This window comes from Dermochelys coriacea, chromosome 1 (genome assembly GCF_009764565.3).
Source record: "Dermochelys coriacea isolate rDerCor1 chromosome 1, rDerCor1.pri.v4, whole genome shotgun sequence".
NCBI classification, from domain to species: domain Eukaryota; kingdom Metazoa; phylum Chordata; order Testudines; family Dermochelyidae; genus Dermochelys; species Dermochelys coriacea.
Window position 1 is genome coordinate 190,175,492 of NC_050068.2, and position 20,032 is coordinate 190,195,523.

At 38.1% G+C, this 20,032-nt stretch overlaps 1 protein-coding gene across 2 annotated transcripts in view; it reads right to left on the reverse strand.

Annotated features, from left to right (window-relative positions):
• Positions 1-660: 660 nt before the first annotated feature.
• NSUN3 (NOP2/Sun RNA methyltransferase 3) overlaps positions 661-20,032 on the reverse strand; it is a 29,118-nt gene continuing 9,746 nt past the window's right edge. For both annotated transcript variants that reach the window (XM_038370604.2, XM_043510201.1), the window contains exons 3-6: positions 18,069-18,412; positions 16,622-16,776; positions 15,901-16,022; positions 661-1,651 (exon numbers count right to left, since the gene is read on the reverse strand). In XM_038370604.2, the coding sequence (XP_038226532.1) occupies positions 1,390-1,651; positions 15,901-16,022; positions 16,622-16,776; positions 18,069-18,412 (883 nt within the window). In that variant the 3' untranslated portion in view covers positions 661-1,389. The remainder of the gene's footprint in view (positions 1,652-15,900; positions 16,023-16,621; positions 16,777-18,068; positions 18,413-20,032) is intronic.

A 20,032-nucleotide genomic window follows, 5' to 3' on the forward strand; every position in this document is an offset into this window, starting at 1 on the left:
AATCTAGCAGAGAAAGGTATCAAATGATCCAATGGCTGGAAGTTGAAGGTAGCCAAATTCAGACTGGAAATAAGCTGTACATTTTTAACAGAGAGTAATTAGTCATTGGAAAAATTTACCAAGGGTCATTGTGGAGTCTCCATTACTGACCAATTTTAAATCAGGATTGGATGTTGTTCAAAAAGTTATGCTCTAGGAATTATTTTGGGGAAGTTCTATGGCCTGTGTTATACAGGAGGCAAGACTAGATGAGCACAATAGCCCCTTCTGGCTTTGGAATCTAGGAATAAGCATCTACTGGACCAGGGTCTCTCATCCTGTCCTACGGAATGTAACATGTGACACCCTCATCTGCTTCCCTCATGCCCCAAGAGATCCAGTTTACCCCTGTTTACTCTCCATCATATTCTAGTGCAAGAAAACACTGGGGATAATTTTTCCTTTCTTCAGGGTTCTCTTACCCCTGAAACAGTTATTCATAAGCAAAAGGTTGAAGTTTCCTTTATAGAAAACAATATAAAATGTGTGCATTGTACTTCGACTGCTTCCCTGATGTACAAAATGTCTCTGTAGACTAAATCATTACATTGTATATCTGTCTTCCTGTCAACAAATTTTCATTATTAAAGTATTTTAGGATTATTATTTTTTTTTTTTTAAAACAAAGCAACTTGTGTTTCTTTTTGTGCCATTAGCAGGAATGTGAGAGAATCAGGTTTGACATACTGACTCCCTGGGACTGCTTCAAAGCCAGCAGAGGTGAAAGAACTCTGCATCCTCTTATGAAAGAGTAGTTAAGTTCAGTGCAGGTTTATTTTGTGCAGGTCAGTCAGGTGAGATCATGGCGAAGGTCCTGTTCACCTCAGGCGGGCACTGAAGATTCTCAGGCATTATTTTGTGAGGATAGGGAATGTTGTGTCTGATGGCCTTTAGCCAAAATTTCCTCTTTTCCTCACTGTACAGCAATGTCTGTGTGAGTTGGCTGCTGCCCTTCACCCCAAAAGCAGATGCATTTCTGCCATGTCGCTATATAGAAGGTTAAGTCCTTTTGGAATCTTCAAGATGAAACAATACATAAATAAGATATTATGGAAGCTTGTGATCTGGAATACATTTGCCTCTGTAGACTTATACATTAATGGGCTCCACAAGGGTCCAGATGCCAGAGGTTTGTGCAAGCAGATCCAACTGCAGGCTTGGGCCATACTGGATATTGTCCTAGTCACAAATTAAACCTCAAATTTAATGATCATTTGACAGCATCTGATATACCAGTTCACAACTCTAAATCCAGGCTACTTGGACAAATATTTGGCACAGATGCATATGAGTACAGTGTATTAAAAATAAATAAGAATTTGTCAATATGACTTACAAATGCCACCTAGTCTACGTTTTCTTTAATTTAGCTACATACATAGGCCCCCATGCTTTCCCCCTTGCTGGAAGTACTAAAAGTTCATGTGGCTGGACACCAGCAACCAGAGTGAACTCATCGGAAATGACATTGGCCAGTTCACTTATATCTACAGGCAGAACATTACTGCAGGAGTTTAGGATGTGACTGATTACATCACTGTTTTCTGCCTTCGAGAGAGTGCACGTCGAATAGACCACAGATCCTCCAGGACACAAGGCTTTAATGGCAGACCTGTAAGTAACCAAAAAAACCCAGATTTAGATCTGTCAGAGTTATTAAACATAACCAAATGGGGGGAGGGGTGGCAAAAAAACCCAAACCACCACACCTACAGGAAATAAACAATCAAATTGTCATAACTGCGCATTTCATTGATAATCAGGTAATTACCTGTTTTATGTTCTGCTCTCTCATTTAAGTGTGTATTTTCAAACTACCCTATGATATTTTTAAAGGCATATAACAATTTACAAGTAGCATTTTAATATATGATTCCAAGCATACTTCAGAATGATCATCTTACCAACACTTAACCAGTATTCTTTGGACCTGATTTTCTAATATGGGCATGCACAACCGCAAGTGTTGTAATTGTGCATACAAACTAGGTGATAGAACATAAAAATGGCCAGCTAAATACCTAGCTGGCCATTTGCACATGCAGACACCAAAATGAACATTCAACTGGAGTAACAGCACAAAATTATTAGGCTTGCAGTTTGGCGTGCATTTCTGCAAATCAGACTTACTGCTTTACCTGAAAAGGTACCCTACTACTGTATCATCTTACAATCTCCCTATGATGGGTCAATAACTCTGATTGTTTAGTAACATATTTTGGGGCTGATCCAGAAGCTTTTCCATGTATTTAACAGCTGCAGGATTGGATCCTTAATCAGCAAATGCTTTGTCAAATCAAATGTCTCTAATTGTATGAAAGCTAAACGTTAAAATGCACAATCGCTCTGTTTACAAAAATAAAACCATAGCAATTACATACAATCTCAACGTTACAAATGGCATCTGTTATTTTTCTTCAACCTCCAAACACAAGAAAAACGAAACAGGGACCCTGTTTGCTTTCATTTAAAGCAGACATCTTATTAAGGGGGTGGAAAATATAACACAATAATTTCTTAAAACACTGAAAGGAGATCTGTAAGGCATATTCAGCTAACACAGATTAAATGTTATGGGAGCAAGGGAAAAAAGCCATGATACAATACAACCTATTTTTTCCAATACTGTAGTATTCTTCAAACCTGCATCATTAAATGTTTAAAAGAGTTACTTTTGTTGGTAAGCTGTTGTCCTAAAACAATCTCTCTTCTAGCAATTTTCACCCCAAAGGATCCTAAGAGTGATTTATAAACAGATATGTAAACAGATCACTTCAGTCACTACTGGAATATGGCCACCTCTGGTTGAAAACATGCCCACTTCAGTAGTTGGCAATACTAAATGCAAGTTTACTGAAGCATACCCCTTTCATTTGAAAAGGCTGCTGAATGCAATTACTCAACGTGGAAGAAACAACTCAACATTTCCAGAGGGCTACACAAATATTAATGCATTTGAGTGGTCAGGACCCAGTTTTATATCTCCTCTGGAAGACTGCACCTGCAGAGACAGCGCTTGCTAGGACCATGCTGGCCTACTAGTTCAGCAGTGATCCAGTAGGAAAAATGCTGCTACAGCCACCACCACCACCTATTCCTATGTAACACCTTGGTGTTCCTTCCAGGGATCTCCCGCAAAACAAGCTTAACCAGACCGTGCTTCACTTTTGAGATCTGATGGGATAGGTCATATTAGAATATATATTTAATCAGCAGAAGATATTTCGAAAAAGTGGGAGTAAGTGATGTATGATGTCTCCAAGAAAGTTATAACAACGTGGGAAAAAGGGTTTCAACCATTTCTCTTTTAAAATACTGCTCTTGTAGTGTCGTGGAAGAATAAAGTCATATTTTTGGTTTCCTGGCTTTTCATACAAAGCATAATGATATTTATATCCTAGGAGCATAATTAAAACACTATTCAGCTCGATACTTTGAAGAGGAAGTTAAAATGAGAGGTATAATTTCACTCTAGACCAATGGGGGGAGCTGTTCAGTGCAGCTCCCACTTGGCAGAAAAATAATGCCACTTCGGAATGAGAACAGGTGGAGAAAGGAAACCAGACCTTGAAGAACAGAATGGGCTTTCAAATTGATTGGGGGAGTTTCCCCCTTTATTGGTGAAACCTCAATAAAGAGAAGCCCAATCCAAACCGGGTTCAGGATAAGTCAAGGGTTAGAGGAGCTCTGCAAGAAAAGGAAAGCCCTGCTCAAGGAAGCTAAGGAGGCACCAGAGAGAGTAACTCTTTCAGTGATTGTTATTACAGTAAAGTTCTGTTCAGCTTCGCAAGTGAGTGGATGTTGCCGAGTATTCCTGTCAACCCTCCTTTCTGTTCAGAGTGCAATATTCACTCCCTTCCTCCCACAAATCCTATTTAGATTTGTTACCAGAATGAACACATGGCTTCCTGTAGTTTAATCTAATGCAGTGCTAGCACACACATTTGGGTAGCGAACCTCAAACCTGCCATTTCTGCATATCATTCTTAGCAGGAAAATAGGGACGTGAAGCGCCAATGCTGGCGCCAAACACCTGCGACTTCTCTGCCCTTTCTCTCTCACCCCACCCATTTGCCTCTTCACCCTCCTTTTCTCTCTGCATTTGTCTCCATTCTCTCACCATCCTATTGTTTGTAAAATAGATGGGGCGATGTTTAGGCCAGCCAAGCCACCAGAGTGCACCTGGACTAGTGGAGCACATTCACTGGAAAGTAGGGCAGGTAGCCAGCAACACACATTTGACTCCACAAATAAGCACGTTGAGGGGAGTGCTGTAAATTAAGTAATGTTCTTTCCTGCTTAAGGACAAGTTAGACCAGATGCTTTAGTGCCTCTGTTAGCTGCCTGTTCTGCTTTGTTTTCATTCTAGCATTTGCAATTTATCTATCTGAAATGAGTTAGTTAAGGCTCAATTGGTAGGACTGTTTTCTAATCCAAAAGACTTTGTGGTAAAGTCTCTCTTCAGAATTCAGGCTAATGTCTGACACTAGAGCACAGTATTTTGAGAGGGGATAGCACTGCTCACAGAGAACTCAGTCATTAAAAATCCAGTCCTGTCAGATGCTCAACTACTAATACAATCAATGGCTGATCAAAAATAAAAATAAAAAAAGATAAGGCACCGAAAGCACTTGTCCCCTGTCATGAGGTGCTCTGCACCTTTAAGAAATGGGCTCCAAATCTACAGACATAATAGCATAGCTCACTTATACATCTACTACTTATTTCTAAAAACGTATGATTAAAATGGAAGCAATGTCTGAAGACCCCTAAAAATACTTTGGTGAAAATGAAATTAAAGTACATTGCTTTAAAACAATCAAACTGTGATCATATTTGCTCCTAGCAATGCAGTTTCCTTTAATTATATTTCTTAAAACATCATAAGTCAATCTTTAGTAAAACCTTAACTATTAAAATATAAAACTAGTTACACTAATCGTGTTTTCAAAAATTTAAATCCAAGTTCATGTATTCACCATACCAAATTAAAAGTAATATAAATTTGCACATAATTGAAATGGCTTGGAATTGAAGCTTTACTTCTTTATATTGAAGCCCTAGTTCAGTACAGGAGCGACTGCTACTTTAAACCTTATTTTGACCTAAACTTTAAAGTAATCCAATATACATTCCTGTAAGACTATTTGTTTAAAAAGTCGTAAGAAAGACACCTGTGACTGTTTATTAACAAGGACGGGCAATTGTTAATGGGAGACTCTGTAGTACTTTTGTTGCACGTAATCCCCATTTTTATTTTATAGACAAGAGAATCTGTTAATAGCACTAACATTAAAATGCCTACTAACAAATCACTGCTATCAAAAGATGACCTGCACAGCAGCCTGCAAAAGCAGCTTCCTAGTTTGCCAAGTAGGTGTCTAAAATAATTACACTACTTCGGAAGAGCCAGATTTTTGGGGCTTCAGAGGCTAACAAGCTGTTGAGCATGGAAATGTACCTATATTTAGGATGCTAAAGAAAGTAGCATGGTAAGTTGCCGAGGCTCAATTTTATCCTTTAACACGCTTCATTCACAATTTCCAGGCCTACTCAGAGATATCCTCTTCCAGGTGAATAATGCACATCTGTAGGTGTATAGGAAGAGAAGCTGCAAGAGATGCCATTAGGTTTTATAACAGGAGGAGAACAAGCCGAGAAGGAAGGGAAGAGAGGCACTGAGGAAGAAAATAAAATGTTTAGAGGCAAAAATAAATCCTTCCCTGGGTGTCATATGTTACTTTACGAGATATCGGAATAGCACAATTTATGGGATCCACTGTGATATCAAAAACTCAGAACCATTTAATCATGTTTTCAATCACTAAAGGACTGGGACATGGCAAATTAGATTTGAGGGAGACTGGCAGATATGTCTGTGGAAGTTTGCATGATGCTTGCCCACACTATGCATGGCTTAAATAGTGATATCAATATTGCTGGATAATTAAATTTGTCTTTAAATAATTACAATATTTCCAAGACAGACATATGTAATAGTCAGGGCATAGCTGTATACCATATTTCAGATGGATGTTTAGCAAACCCAGGTACAACTCTAATGCAATTAAGAGGAGTGTAAATTCCCCTATGGTAGAAATTATGCATTTACAAAGAATTCATTATCACTCATTTTTTACTGAATATCTCTTTGGAAACAGATTTACTAACATGCATATTGAATTATAGCAGCCAGAGGTGGAAGAGACCTATGAAGGTCATCTAATCTGACCCCCTGCCAGTGCAGGGTTGATGGATGTGATTTTGAAAAACTACATCGTATTCTAACACATACTTAATGTTTTCTTTGGTCGAAGTCTCAAGATTCACATTAAATGCAACAGGAGAGGAAACTGACACTTAAAAATTAAATTAGAAATAAAGAAAAGCAGAGCAATAAGATTACTTCAGTATCTCAAAAAATAAGAAGATCTGTTGTAGAGATATGCGTTCAATGACTCAAATACTTAAATATCACAAAAACTTTGGAGTTATCTAATGCCAAAAGGTGGGCATTTCACACTAAAAGTAAATTAAACAACGTGATAGGTTGCCGTTTTATCCCTTTTTTAAAAAAATGGCATTACAAACCCAGCCTTTTATAAAACTGACATATAAGTGGATATCAAAACAATACCAGTATAATATTTCGTATTACCAATCCCACGTCCCCAGATGGCTCTTTCTGTCATGATTATATGTTCTACATCTTTTTGGAAGGGTCAGTATTAATATCACTAATTTAACCATTTTCAGTGTTAAAAGAAAGATTATATGGGTTTCAGGTCAAGTTACAAAAAATGTAACGTTTCAACAGTGCCATCTTTTGGTCACTAGGCAAAAAACTGATTTTTCTGGTTTTGATCAGGAAAAAAAAAAAAAAGCAAGGAATCGCTTCTAAACCATTCATGCAAAGAATCTGAAGTCACATTTACTTTCATCCACACCCTTCTCATTTGAGATGAATTAGATCATGCATTCCCCTTCCCAATTTCTTTAAAAATCAAACTGAGCCCAGTCCTCCCAGAGTCATGTCAGTTATATCCCATAGTTTTTCCAAAAACAAGCTGTCAAGGCCAGGGAAATTCCCTGTGTCTACAATACCTAATTCACAATATATTGTGATGACAGCATGGCATGGAGATGGCATGACATCAGTACAAGTATTCTCTCTGTGTCCCAAGCATGATGTTTTCCTCTCTCCTCATTACAGTGAGCTTTGTTGCCATATAGAGACAATGCTTTTCCAAACAATAATAAGATAAAAAAAGTAGTAACTTTTTTTTAAAAAAGGAAAATTTCACCTGTTTTGTTTTCCCCAGCAGCCTGAACACTTTGAAAGACAACAGGCCCCTCTTATTCTGAGGCAAGCCTGGAGATGATCCTCTTGCTAACAGAGAGCTACTGTATGTCATTTATGACACCAGAAATACAGAAGCCCTGTAATAGAGGCCGACTATGTGTTTCCTTCTTGCTCGCATGGTGGTTTAACCATCAGAATTGTAACAATCAGCTGTGTAACATTCAGATATTTTATTTCCATATTAAATGTCACACCTGGTTTGCAAGTTCCCACTCTGGGTTTCCATGCTGCCATCATCACAAGTGGCAATGCTATTTTTAGCAAAACAGCTCCTACCAGCAGGAGGCATTCCACATATGCCACAGTCACAAAACTTAAATATTCTAGTCATGTAATCTTCATGGAAATGGCTTCTTCTCTTGCAAACTTTCAAATGCCTGAGCTGAATGAATGTTCTTTTTTATGCCAACAACTTAGTTCACTAATTAAAAAACACCATGTTCGTCTACAGCCCAAGCAGCACTTCCTCTACAAGGGAAGGGAGAACAAAAGACTCACAAAATCTCCTAGGGACTTCATCCTGCAGCCCTAATTATTCCAGGCAGCACTACAGGTGGGATATTAAAAAGCCCCAAAGTGAGTTAGAGCTGGTCAGGAATTTTATGACAAAACAGATTTTCCTCAGAAAATGTCAGTGTGTCAAAAACAAAATGTTCAGTTTCAACAAAATTCCAATGAAACACATGCAGGGCTCTGTCACAAACTTGCCTGATTTCCTGCCAGCTTGCTTGGGGACCCTGGGCTTCCACGGTCCACGGCTCCAGAGGGCAGCCCTGCCATATGGACTACCCTGGAGTCAGGGACCACAGGTCTTCCAGGCTCCCTGCTCCATGGCACCTCTACTGGAGCACAGAAGCCCTAAGAACAGCAGCTGAGTCAGAAACCTGAGCTTGGGCGCGGGGGTCGATTCTGTTTAGAAATTTTTGAAACAGTTTTAATTATTTCAAAATGAAATTTTGGGGAATTTTCCCTTCCATCAGATATTTTGAATGTTTTACTCCTTGTTCCAAAATGGAGTGAGTTTTTCCTCTCAGAATTTCCCACAGAAGGAAAATGCCAACTTTTGACCAAGTCTACTTGGTATTTATGCTTCTAAGGCACATAGGGGCCTTTGAAAATCTCTCTCTATAATGATCAATGTCAGGGTTTTCTATAAGAAAAATTCATATGTATCCACTTAGCTATGCAGTCAGTTTTCACTTACAGTGAAACTTTCAGTTTATAAGGATAAACTAGATTTTTCAGTCTTTTCATACTGAAAAACAAAGATGCTAACCTTCCATTCTTTTCTCTTTTTCTAATAAACTTAGGACAAGTGAAAAGCAGCAAACTCACACCCCAGGAGACTGAAAACTCCACAGTACAATCCTGCCCACGTGCTCTATCCGTGCACTGAAACACCACCGCTGACACCCATGGGTATGTCAACACAGCAATTAAAACCATGCGGCCTGCACGTGCCGGCTGACTCGGGCTCATGGGGCTCAAGCCCAGGGGCTGTTTAACTGTGGTGTAGACATTCAGACTTGAGCTGGAGCCCAGGCCTCCCGCAAGGTGGGAGGGTCCCCAAGCTTTTAAATTGTAGATGTACCCCATACATTTTGTTCACTCCCCAGATGCATTCAGTTCTTGGCCTCTCTGCTGAGACTAACAATAGTGCCAAATTAATGCCAACTATTTTTGTGACATAAACACACACTTGTTCATTAGGAAATTAACCAATTCCTATTTAAACACATCACTGAAAGGCCTTTAGACAGTAATACTGTAGCTTTGATGTCACTCCTGACTTCAACTAGACTTGAATGGAAGGGCTAAAGATGAAGAGCCCTGTATCCAACTGCTGCTCTCTTGAGCTACTCAAACCACTGAGATACAGACCTTGTGAAATAAATTTATTTTCTGGAGTAAATTCACTGCTGTTGATTGTCGCTTATAGTAGTTTTACCCTAGCTACACTGGGGTTTGTGCTGGTGTAGATACACTGATGACAGGTCACTGATGGCTAAAATAAGAGCAAATCCCCACTGGAGGTAAAACCTTATCTGGTTAACTGAGTGAAAGGTGACTTCAAGAGGACTACTCATTTGCTTAAAATTAAGGACATGCTTAAGTGGTTTACTGCATGAGGACCGCAGCCATCATCTGATCAAAGAGGGACAACTAACTGTAAGGAAAGGCTGGTGTGAAACGGATATAGTAGAACCGCAAAGTTAATGAACACCAGAGTTACAAACTGACGGGTCAACCACACACCTAAAATGGAACCAGAAGTACACAATCAGGCAGCAGCAGAGACCCCCCCCCCCCCCAAAAAAAAGCAAATACAGTGCAATACTGTGTAAAACAAACTACTAAAAAAATAAAGGGAAAGTTTAAAAAAATATCTGACAAGCATATTTCTGTGCTTGTTTCATTTAAATTAAGATGGTTAAAAGCAGCATTTTTCTTTTGCGTGGTAAAGTTTCAAACCAGTATTAAGTCAATGTTCAGTTGTAAACTTTGGAAAGAACCATGTTTTGTTCAGAGTTATGAATATTTCAGAGTTACAAAGAGCCTCCATTCCCAAGGTGTTCGTAATTCTGAAGTTCTACTGTACATGTAATCAGAGAAATCGTGTGACCCTCTTTAGCAACATATGAAAGAAGAGTTCAATCTCTGGACAAAACACTAGAAGGAAGCAACAAATAGCAAGACTTCTTTTAAAAAAACAAGAGGCTTACAAAAAATGTGAAAGTGAAAAAAAAGTAGTTTTTCCTCTTAAGTTTAAATAAAGCATCATGTGAAATATTCACCTGAGTTAGGACCTTGTATAGTGATCTGTGTACCTTGTACTGCCCAATGAAATTAAATGAGTGAGTTATAACTCCAAGAAAAAAAGATCAGAAATTAAAACAGTCAACCTTTTCTGCATTACTGCATGCTGCTCTAGTAAAATAAAGTATTTTACCTATTCACATAGAGACAGAAAATCCATCTCCCCTCGGTCTGAACAGAAAGCATGATAAAAAATGAAAATGAATGGAAAGCAGAACTATAGTTTATTTCCAATCATGTTAAGAAAATTCACCACCTCAATGGAAACGTGCAGATAACCTAGAAATTTTGAGGGGAAAATATATCTGGTAATGTACAACATTCACTACATACTAAATGCTTTTTTCATTAAAAATGAATAAATTCTTCAGTGAGACCACATCACTATTTTTCAACTGCTGGATAAAGTAGATAAACATATAATAGCTGTGTTTTGAAAAGCAGTAGTCTGTTCATTCTCTTTCAAAGGAAAGAACATTATCAAAAGGCTAGACTCAAGGGGACAGTGCAGGTTAGGTGGCATATTAGGTTACCATACTAGCTATTCACCTGGAGAACTGTGCTGAAAATCCCATTTTAGGACACATGGGTAAAGGGTGGAGCTCATCCTAGTCCACCCATTTGTGTAGATCTTTAGGCCATTATTGAGCAATCTCTGCTCAGGAGAAGCCTAGGACTGAAGCAGCAAGAGTAACAGACCAGAAGCTTTGTGAGGAAGCTTGTGCAGCATCTACCTATTTGTACCTGCATTTACCTAATGCTATTAATTCCCTATTTTTCTGAATTCACTCTTAAGTGAAAGCATGTGTATGCAAACTTACAGAAACAAGAAGTACAAGTGGTTTTGGTAACCTCCTGGCTTCCAAAAAGAGAGGCTTCCCAAAACCATTTAAAATACCATATGATTACCAATATTCATACCAAAATTGAAGTTATATATACACACAGGCACATACACAATACTGCATTACAGCACTTCAGTTGCACAACAGTAATACTAAAAATACATATTATGGAATACCTGTCACAGTTCTAAAGTTAAGGCTGAATATTGTACTGCAATTCAAACACTTCATTACACACAAAGAATACAGTGTGTCCTCTCCAAAATTTCAACTCTTATTCTGCATACAGGATGAATTTTCCAGAAGTTTACAAATAAATCAATGAGTGACTTAAAATTAAAATAAGACCTTTAAGAAATTTAGCATTCTCTGTCAAAACATTTTTCAAATGATCTGAATAATACACAGACTCTTCTTCAAACTTCCAATATAGTTAAAATGCACTGAAATCCTGATCATTGGCTACATTTTTAAAAGGATTACCAATCAGCTTTGGCCCAAACAACCTTAGCTCTGCTGTGCAATGACATCATAAAGCAAAAGGGGGTGGGGGGAAATCATATTTGCCTCTAAAAATCAGTTATTTCATCTGGGCCTACAAACACTACTATACAGTAATCATAATAGTATGGTCATCACAAGTTGTTACTACAAGGAGGAGTTACAATTGTTTGGCTCTGCATTTCTATACCTTAACTTTAAAGTTAATTTAAAAAAAAAAATCACAAATTTTGGGCTAAATTTGACCTCACAGTATTAATTTATTTCATTTGCATTTCATCCATTTTATTATTATTCTCTTTCCTTCTATAGTTCATAATTACCGCTAAACAATGTAAATGCTCAGCCTTTACATAGAACTAACTAATCCTAATAAAATCTCTGAAGTAGGTAGGTATTTATCCCCATTTTACAATTCGGGAAACTGAGGTAGACCCTTTAAACAACTTGCTCAAGATCAATGGAAAAGTCTCTATCGAGGCAGGATTTGAACTCAGTTCCTCAATCTTAGTCACACAGAGGCCATCAGAACAAGTAATTGACAGTGAGCAGACCCCTATTCTCTTATTATTGCTGCCACTGAATTGCTGACCCATCTTGCACAAGTCACTTAGCTTCTCCCTGATACTGTTTCATCCTTTTTCTTGATGGGGTGTTGGGAGAATTCATTAGTGTTTGTAAAGCATCCTGAGATAAAAGATGCTACAGAAATCCAAAACATTATTAAACCATTTACTGAACTCATTGAGACTATGCACATGCTTAACTACCTTGCTGAATTAGGCTCTTAATCCTTGACATACCCCTGACAACAGGAGCCTAATAAAAATAATTTACTCTCTAAATTCCAAAATCCAGACAAGTAAAAAATTACAGTGCATATGTTGTTGAATTTACAGTCTGATTGAGCCCATTGGAAGGAAAGATGTATTAACATTTTTCTACTGCAAGTTACAGATCAAAAATATATTGTTCTCACAAATCCAAATTTTTGTTGCTGCTACTGTTTGAGGCTAGTTCACTGCACATTCAGCAGATGTGATGTTTTTCTCTTCTGGATTTAGAGATAATTGTATTCAATATTATTTGGGTTGACAGGCACTTTTTTGGCTTGCTTTTAAAAACCAGGTTCCTGCTGCCAAGAGTTTTCTACATCAGGATTATAATCCAGAATGATTTATACAAATTTGGAAAATTTCAGTGAATGATGTATGCTTCCTTTTGCTAGAAGTTCACAAATTAGATTGTACATGTCAAATATTGAAAAGAGAAAACCGAAGGAGGTCAGTGTTTCAAATGTGATTGATTTCTTCAGAGGAAATGGGTGACATGATGCATTACTGCAATAAGACACTCATATTTCTGTTATCAATCATAGGTTTCTGGGAGGCCTTTTTTCTCTGGAAGTCATGCAAAAGTATCTTACACTGTTCCTATGGAGCCTTCCATTAAAAAAAAACTTTAAAAAAAAACGTTACTTTATTCCTCTCTCAATTTGCCTTGACAGCTGGATACTTCTGAAGTGAATCATCATGCGCATTTAAAAGTTTAGTGTTTGATCAATAGCTATAAAACAATATACGACTGCAGAAACTATTTTTTGGAAAGAAAAATAATTCTTCTTTAACCCAGCTCCAAAAACATGTTCATTTTATTATACTGTATTGCATTATTTAATTGTTCATTTAATCTTTTAAAAATTATTTTCTAACACACATCTACAAGGACAACAGTTGTATTAATAAAATAATAGGGAAAAAATATTAATTTTCATGTGGTTGGCGGCAAAAACTAAATTGCTGCTAAAATAAAAAACTTTCAGGACTATTCCTTTTTCAACAAAAAATAGTCAAACCAAATCTGAAAGGTATTGTCAAGGCTGAATCCCCACTCTGTCACTCAGAGTGCAGAAAGCAGGGGCCCGCAAGAATTCTAAAAATTAATACTTGCCACTCCGGGCTTGTATTAAACTCCCACGGTTACAGCTTTTCTCTGACCTGGGCTTGGTAAACGCTGCCACCACCCAAATGCAAAAAAATCCCTTGGACTCAGGAAGGAGCATTTGGAAATTCCTCCCTGTGGGGTACCTTCAAGCCCTTTCACACACACCCCCAACTCCGGGGAAGAGCTGAGAAAGAAAACAAAGGAAATTAGCTGTTACAACCAGCTAATCAAACAGCATATGTACAAACATCTTAGGACACCAAAAATCCAATCCTGTTCCTAAAAAAGGCAAATTTTATGAAAGAAAGAAAGAAAGAAAGGCAGAAAGGCAGACAGAAAGGCAGAAAGGCAGACAGAAAGGCAGACAGAAAATAAATAAATACATCTGGAACTTAGGCTTTTGCTAGATTTTAAAAGAGCAATTCCAAAAATCAAGCACCAAAATAGGTTTCTTGGGGGTTCAGTTTAAAGGTTACAACCAAACAAAAGCATATGGGGTTAGCACAGAGGAGTTCACAAGCCAATAAGAAATAAAAGAAATAACCCTAATCGCGTCTTTTTAGACATTTCCTAATTTTCCTTACATATCGGAGGCTCCAGATAAGTAGGTTCAAGGTATGAATTGATAATCTATAACTGGGGCGGGCAAACTTTTTGGCCTTCAGGCTGCATCGGGTTTATGAAATTGTATGGAGGGCCGGTTGGGGAGGCTGTGCCTCCCCAAAACAGACACGCATGGCCCGGCCCCCACCCCCTAGCCGACTCCCCCACTTCTCGCCCCTTGACAGCGCCCGGACTCCCTGCCCTAACTGCCTCCCACCACCCTATTCAACCCCCCCTCCTTGACCCCTGCCCCATCTACACCCTCCGCTCCCTGTCCCCTGACGGCCCCTGCTGCCCCATCCAACCCCTCCTCTCCTTCCTGACTGCCCTCCTGGGACCCCCGGGGGCAAGCCTCCCAGGCCAGGGGCTCAGAGGCCGGGCAGGATGGTCCCGCAGGCCAGATGTGGCCCGCGGGCCATAGTTTGCCCACCTCTGATCTATAATCATAACTGGCTTAAAGCTGCTTACAGCATTACTGCTCCGTGTCCCTGAAGCCCAGAGAACAGCAAAGGGAAAGTTTTTCTTTCCCAATTTTAAAAAGTTCTACCTTCTCATTGGCTCTTTTGGTCAGGTGCCCACTACTTTTCTTTTACCTGTGGGCTTGTTAACCCTTTACAAGTAAAGCAAGCAGAGAACAGACCAAGAGGGATTTTACAGCTAACTGGCTGCCTGGGTGTCCATCAAAGGGAGCTATTCCCCACCCCATGTATCACAGCTATTGTGGGGAGGCTTGCATTGCTGTTTCTCATGCTCTGGATAAAGAAAGGGCTTCAGTTTTCTATACTGTTGGCCTATAACCTTGTAGAGGAATGAAATTCGTTTTCACGTAAAATGTTTAGCAAGCCTGATTTGGATTAAATTGCAAATTTTTACATAAACACTACAATTTGTATTGCTGCTTAACCTCTTATTTATAGGCATGTGCCTCAAACGCTGCAAAGCTATAACAATTCCACAGCAGCAGCAGCAAAGCCAAAAACCTATGGTTCAATCCTACAAACACGTGCTCACATGGGTAAACCTACTGAGTTCATGTATGTAAGTGTGGACAACACCATGCCCTTGTACTCTTCCTGGAAACAGTCCAAATAACACAAACAGAGAGGCAGAACAATCAGAGATCTAGTGTGACAACTGTAATGGTAACCATCACTGACTGGCATGTTTGTCATCAAATTAGCCTAAAAGTGCACTTCAAGTGATAATTCTGTGGAAAGTAAGAGAAAAATGCCTGATCAGAATTTCCACGATTGGACATGGATTCAGACCACTTCATTGAAAGTGGACATGGATTCTTGTGGGGTAAGCAGGCTTTATAACATGTTTTTTAAAAACAATTATAAACCATACTTAAACCTCTGCTTAAAATGGGGAATATGGCCAGAATCAAATATACCTCTAAAGCCACAATGAACTTTTAGGTGCTCCCTCTGTGTTTGTTTCTGTAACATAGCATGGTGTTTTGAATCATTCGGCAATTGAGGCAACTATTAAATGAAGATGCACTCTTAATGAAGACAATAGAATGGCACGGACTGTACGTCAGTTGATGATTTGGACCCTGGTGTTTGTATTGCAGTTCTACATTTAAATGACTCTTCATTAACTCTTATCTAACTTTCAAATTTAACAATGTTACAGACTGTAGCACATTCTGCACTTACAGAGTGGAAGGAGTACTGTACATGAAACTTGGATTTGGTTGTTACACATACCAAATCTTGCCACAATATTATTTAATTTAATCACAAGAAAGTTTCTTTAATAGGTTTTCTTTCCAATTCTCACCTTAGTAGCTGAACCTGTAGAGCAGACAACTCTTTCCTTTGGATGAGTCTAAGTGTAGCCTGCTGAATATCAGAAGAGAATAACCAACTTCTGTCATTTGAACACGGAGCATCCAGCAGTACCTGTACAGCCAATGAGTAAAAGAATGAACGAAGTATTACCTGTAAAGAAGTTAACTATCTGTGCAATGCATCCTATTTGAAAATATTGGAATATAATTTCTGTAGAAAAATTTACAGCATCATTTTTTGCTTTTTAGAAGCATGAAAAAACAACCAGTTTAAAACATTTTACTGTTTTTGTGCATTTCCGAGTTCCATCAATATTATTATAATTATCATCCATCTGAATATCTCCCACCCTTGATCTCTCTTGCTTATTCACCTATTTAAATTCATAATTCAATGTGATGAGTCAATAAACAACATCATGTAACATATGCTCAAACACACACGCACAAAGTCTCAACAGTTCGAAGTTTAAGTTATGCAGAAAACATCTGGTCAACTCAGTAGACTCCTCCCAGACAAATAAGAAGGACCATCAAATGGAGAATAAGTTTTAACATTAAAATAAAAAGTTTCATCTTCACTTCATGAGCATTTCACAGGACATCATCGTCAAACAGCTACAGATTACAGGTTACAGTAGGAAAGGAAGGAATAGAACAATAGAAGTATCATTTTAATCCCATCAGCTTGTCAATACATAATGGTTCTACCTTGTCATACAATTCAGGATGGAGATCTCCAATCTGTCTCCCATCCAGTTCAGAGAGAGTAATTAAATTCATCAGGGGCTCTGGGATGAAGGATTCTAGTGTCTGTTTCAGCCACCTTGATCTCAGACTATCATACTCATTACAGCGAAGATGACCTAAACACAAATTAACTAGAATCAATGCTCTTAAATTTTTATCAATATTAGAAGTTACAATTACGGATGCTTCAGTATTTCCCTGGGATTGTCAGAGATTGTAACGTGTGTGCTTATGTTACTGCACATTTTACAACACTGATGAATTTTTATAAACCCTAATAAACTTTCAACATGCTCCTAAAAGGTGATCCATAAATATTTAGTAATATATATCTACAGAGTGGAAAACTTTCACAGTAAAACAAACTTAAAACGGTAACCCATATTCAAAGAGCAGTGGTATGAGTATTTTTCTGAGATCTTTCTACTGCTATGAGGAGGATATACATGTCATTTTTTAATTCATCACAAGCTTGGTCCTCATCTTATGTTCCCAAACAAAGCATTTCAACTCCTCACCTACCAGAGGCTGGTAACCTACTTGTATTAACAAACACAGTTGCTTCTTTTATTTCTAGTCCTATAGCCATGACAATTACCCATTTAGATTAAACCTTGCTGTGTACAGGCATTGCTCCAAGCAACAGAATCTCATTTTCCTCCTGCTCTTGCCCTTAGACACTCAATACTCCCATTCATTTTCCTTGCCTTTAGTCCTTCATGACACCACAAGAACCACAGCAGGCTGTAGATATGACCTATGTATACCATAACACGCACTCTCTTTCGGTTGAAATCGTCCTCCTAAAGATGATTAATTACCTTTGCCAACAATCTGATCACCTTACAGCTAAGGTGTAGAACAACCCCCTGGCATAGGTACTCCCTTCTCCAAAGATTGTCACTCTTCTAAATGAACTTGGGCCCATCCCTTTTATGCACCATCTACACACTCTGAGATTGCTTTATGTTCTTGTCCAGCCAACCCTGTGCAATGAACATACCGTATTATCACAAAGATGTAAAAATATTTGACACTTGGAAAAAGCTTGTTTTCCTGCATTAAGAACTCTGTGATTAATTTACAGCTACATGCTTGGCAGCAGTGCACGATACACAGAGTACATTCTAGACAGGAAGAAAAAGAAGCATCACTTGGTTTTTCAATCTGCATTAATATGAAGCCCATTTACATATTCACATGTCCAAGTTTTTGTCCTTACTAATACTAGGACAAACTGACTTCACAATATTTTGATTTCAACAGTCTGAATCTACTGAGTACAGCGTCTCTTTTAAACTAAATTTTAATCTCATAACATACACAAACATGCCTTCTAATAACTTTGATAACTGCTCCTGGAACCTGATTTCTGTATTTTAATTGGCACAACAATAAAATACATTACCTGGCCAGGCACACTGCAGCATAGCTATTGATTTACCGCCTGGAGCAGCACACATATCCAAAATCCTTTCCCCATTCTTTATTTCCAATGCCAGCACCGGCAGAAGTGAAGCAGCATTCAGCAGATAATATTCCTTGAGTTTACCAATCTGGTGTTTTTGTGCAGGGAATCTTCCAGGAGTTCTACTGATGTAACATTTTAATGATCCTGGGAGATAGGGTAAGGTTTCCTGAAAGAGACTATGATACCCCTTTAAACGCAAGTTGTTCTCCAGTTCAGAGGAATAGCTGAATTTATTAAGCAGAACAGCATATTGCCAGCACAATGGTGATGTGAGCACCTCCCTGGAGGTTTAAAAAGGAAAAACAAAGAACAGTTATATTTAATAAGTGGCAGGTTACAGTTAAGTTTCCATAATGTAGCAAGCCCTTCATCTCAGGGAATTAGAGCAAACACCACAGCTAGATTTTGTGCTCACCCACAGTTATGATATTTTAAGTGTATTCTAGTGGTTTGAGCCTGTTTCCACAGGTTAATTATGAATTATGTAATGAAGAATTTCCTTCTATAGTTTTAAATGTGTTACTTTTCAATTTCATGAAATATCTCTTTGTTCTCATGTAAAGAGAAAGGATAAATAGGGATACTTGATTTACCTCCATTATTGTTATATACAGGAACTCAGAAGCATACAAGCATAGAAAAGCTGTGAACTCATTTGTGAAAAAGACAGAAAACAAAAAACCCCAACGCTGCTCCCAATTAATCTTTCACCTTGCTTTTTTAAATCAACTCTTATGTATTCTTTAATAACCAATGTATAATACTGTGGCTCTCAGAAATAAAAGGTATTTTGCTCCATGCTAAAACATGTCACATAGTAAATGGTCTCTGCAAATAATGAAATTTTCATGTCTGAAATCGGGGGCTGGGGGAGGAAGGGGAGTTTAATGCGTTTGGTTTTCACTGAAAAGCGTAACAGTGTTTGCTGATTTGGAAGCCTTTTTGCGTTCTTTGAAAAAAATAAAACCAACAGGGCTTTGTTAGCATTTACATTTTGGGAGACATAAGTCACAACATGGACTGATCTGACTGATACTGACTAGCTGAATCCATAAAACTAAAAAGTGTCTCCAAGAGCAGATCAAATGGGCACTAAAATAAACACACTTAATCCAACACCCATTAAAATCTTCTTTGAAGAAGCTTTCTGAAAATAAACAAGCAAAACAAAATAAAAATAAACATTACAGATGGTCTTTTTAATACTAGGGAAAGTTACCAAATAAATCAAATGCAAATCTGTTTATATATTAGGTTCCCCAATCTTCTTTGAAAACTGTTAGAAAACAATTTGGAAGGATATGTTTTAACAATGTGACTAGCCAACGAGGACAGAGACAAAAAGCATCTGATAATAAGCTCCGACTTACTCTAAAATATTTTGCAGCACTATCCCATCATGGCTTGGTCCTGTCCACACGGGACTAGAAAACTATCTAATGGGAACTATATTCAAATTATGTTTTGCCATCCTGCCCATTTAGAAAATAATGTTCTCCAACTCTACCTCTAAGGGGCAGATCTTCAGTTGTTTAAACTGTGAAAGCTCTGTTGAAATATCTTGGGGATGTCACGTAATTTCTATGTGACTCCGTTTTGCCGTTTGTAAGATAGGAATAATCACAGGATGTAGCAGGAGAAGAAGCTGAATAGTGAGAGAATGTTATTTTAATAAAGCAGAGCTTAGAAAAGTACCTAGGGAAATAAATATAATTAATGATAAATCATGTTACTATTCGTTCTCTAATTGGAGTGATTCCTCTTTTATACCGGTGAGTATTTCTGAATATCATTTTATCTTTTTTTGGTCACTGTCTCTGATATAATTATCGTTTCCTCATTTTTCAATAAATTGCTACATGAAATATAAAATATGAAACTTGCTGAGGCACCTCCCCTCC